The 2,370-nt window shown below is 46.8% G+C and overlaps 1 protein-coding gene across 1 annotated transcript; it reads left to right on the top strand.

Moving 5' to 3' along the window:
• Nucleotides 1-942, top strand: LOC136162698 (olfactory receptor 1J4-like). Its single transcript, XM_065927164.1, has one exon. The coding sequence runs from the start codon at nucleotides 1-3 to the stop codon at nucleotides 940-942; it is 942 nt and encodes a 313-aa protein (XP_065783236.1).
• Nucleotides 943-2,370: the final 1,428 nt, after the last annotated feature.

The following is a 2,370-nucleotide window of genomic DNA, read 5'->3' as shown; positions in this document are numbered from 1 at the left end:
ATGAGGAGGGAGAACCAGAGCAGCGTGTCCAAGTTCCTCCTCCTGGGGCTCCCCATCCAGCCAGAGCAGCAGGGCCCGTTCTTCACCCTGTTCCTGGGCGTGTACCTGACCACGGTGCTGGGCAACCTGCTCATCCTCCTGCTCATCAGGCTAGACCCTCGCCTCCACACCCCCATGTACTTCTTCCTCAGCCACTTGGCCTTCTCTGATGTGTTTTTCTCATCTGTTACTGTCCCTAAGATGCTCGTGAACATGCAGACTCAGGATCAATCCATCCCTTATGTGGGGTGCATTGCACAGATGTATTTTTTCCTACTTTTCATTTGTCTTGACAATTTCCTTCTCGCAGTGATGGCTTATGACAGGTATGTGGCCATTTGTCAGCCACTCCACTACAGCGCCATCATGAGGGAGGGGTTATGTGCCCTATTGACAGCTGGATCCTGGTTCTTCTCTTGTGTCCACGCCCTGTTGCATACTCTGCTTCTGTCCCGACTGTCTTTCTGTGCAGACAATACCATCCCCCATTTCTTCTGTGATCTCGCTGCCCTCCTAAAGTTGACCTGCTCAGACACCTCCCTCAATGAGTTGGTTATCTTCACTGAGGGGGGCGTGTTTGCCTTCTTGTCATTGAGTGCTATTTTGGCCTCTTATATCCACATTGGGGCCACCATCCTGAGGGTCCCGTCCATCAAGCGAATCTGCAAAACCTTGTCCACGTGTGGCTCCCACCTCTTTGTGATATTTTTGTACTATGGGACTCTTGCAATGATTTACTTCTTTTCTTCAGCAAACAATTCCAAAGTCAAAGACATAGTTGCTTCAGTTATGTACACCGTGGTGACGCCCATGTTAAACCCCTTTATCTACAGCCTGAGGAACAGAGACATGAAATTCGCCCTGGGGATTCTTTACAGGAAAGGGATTATTTTTGCCAAGTAACAGGTATCCACTTAAGGATGCTTTCAGAGACATGTCCTTGAAGAATTGTGTAGGTGACGGCAGTAGATTGCAAAAAGGGCCACAATATTTTGCAGCCCTTCCTTCCAAGTGGGAGTTTATTTCCCTACCCATTGAATCTGGGCAGGACTTGTTACTTATTTTGATTAATACATTCAGTGAAAGTGAGGTTGTGAATGTCCCAAGCCCAGGTAGATTGTGCTCCTATCACTCTCAGAACCTTGAGACCTCCAGGTTGGAGGTTTTGGAACTAGTCCAAGCTGGGCTGTGTGAAGACGTGGGGCCACATGGAGGAGAAGTAAGGTGCTCCAGCTAACAATCAACCTGTTCCCAGATGACCTGGCAGGTGACTGCAGAGGTATGAGTGAGTCCTGATAGCTCAGTTGGTAAAGAATCTGCCTGCAATTCAGGAGATCCTGGTTCAATTCCTGGGTCGGGAGGTCCACTAGAGAAGGGATAGGCTACCCACTCCGTATTCTTGGTCTTCCCTTGTGGCTCAGCTAGTAAAGAATTGGCCTGCAATGAGGGAGACCTGGGTTGGATTCTTGGGTTAGGAAGATCCCCTGGAGAAGAGAAAGGCTACCGACTCCATATTCTCGCCTGGAGAATTCCTTGGACTGTACAGCCCATGGGGTTGCAAAGAATTGGACACTACTAAGCAACGTTCACTTTGCTGAGAACAGTTGAACCTAGCCTAGACTAAAAGCACCATCCAGCTGAGCACAGTTCCAGCCCAAATCGCCAGCTTGTGGTAATGTCATATAGACAAGTGGGTGTTGTCTGAGTGACTAAGTTTTGGGGTGGTTTGTTATGCAGCCAAAGCTAACTGATACTGATACTGCCCTTGTCTCTGGTACCCATCATACTTTCCTTGATTTCAATTGTCCCTCCCCCTTTTTGGTTTCCTCTATTTGGATTGTGTTCCCTGCCTAGTTTTCTAGAACCCACTGACTTTACAACCTCGGATATTATAACTCATGGCCTTAGCTTTGGGTATGTCTCTTGTCTTCATTATTTTTTAATAACCTTTGAAATCTGGCATTACCAGAAACTCTACTTTTGTAAAGTCAACATCTTAAATTGCACCTTAATCTATTTGAATGACCTAATATAGTATCGACATACATGGACATCCTTTCCTGAAGGGAAATATTACATATTGTATGTTTCCTCTCTAAGAAGAGAAGCAATCTTTGACTATGATTAGAGGTCTGAATAAAATTGCATTCTGTGTGTTACACCCACTTTCAGTTCAGTTCAGTCACTCAGTTGTGTCTGACTCTGTGACACCTTGGACTGCAGCACGCCAGACTTCCCTGTCCATCATCAACTCCTGGAGTTTACTCAAACTCATATCCATCGAGTCGGTGATGCCATCCCACCATCTCATCCTCTGTCATCCCCTTCTCC

Source organism: Muntiacus reevesi, chromosome 3, assembly GCF_963930625.1.
Source record: "Muntiacus reevesi chromosome 3, mMunRee1.1, whole genome shotgun sequence".
NCBI lineage: Eukaryota > Metazoa > Chordata > Mammalia > Artiodactyla > Cervidae > Muntiacus > Muntiacus reevesi.
The sequence above is the reverse complement of the archived record's forward strand: the minus strand, read 5'-3'. Positions and strand labels throughout refer to the sequence as shown.

Bases quoted from the DNA above. Each gene is read 5' to 3' on its own strand.
- LOC136162698 (XM_065927164.1), top strand. From the start codon at position 1: ATGAGGAGGGAGAACCAGAGCAGCGTGTCCAAGTTCCTCCTCCTGGGG.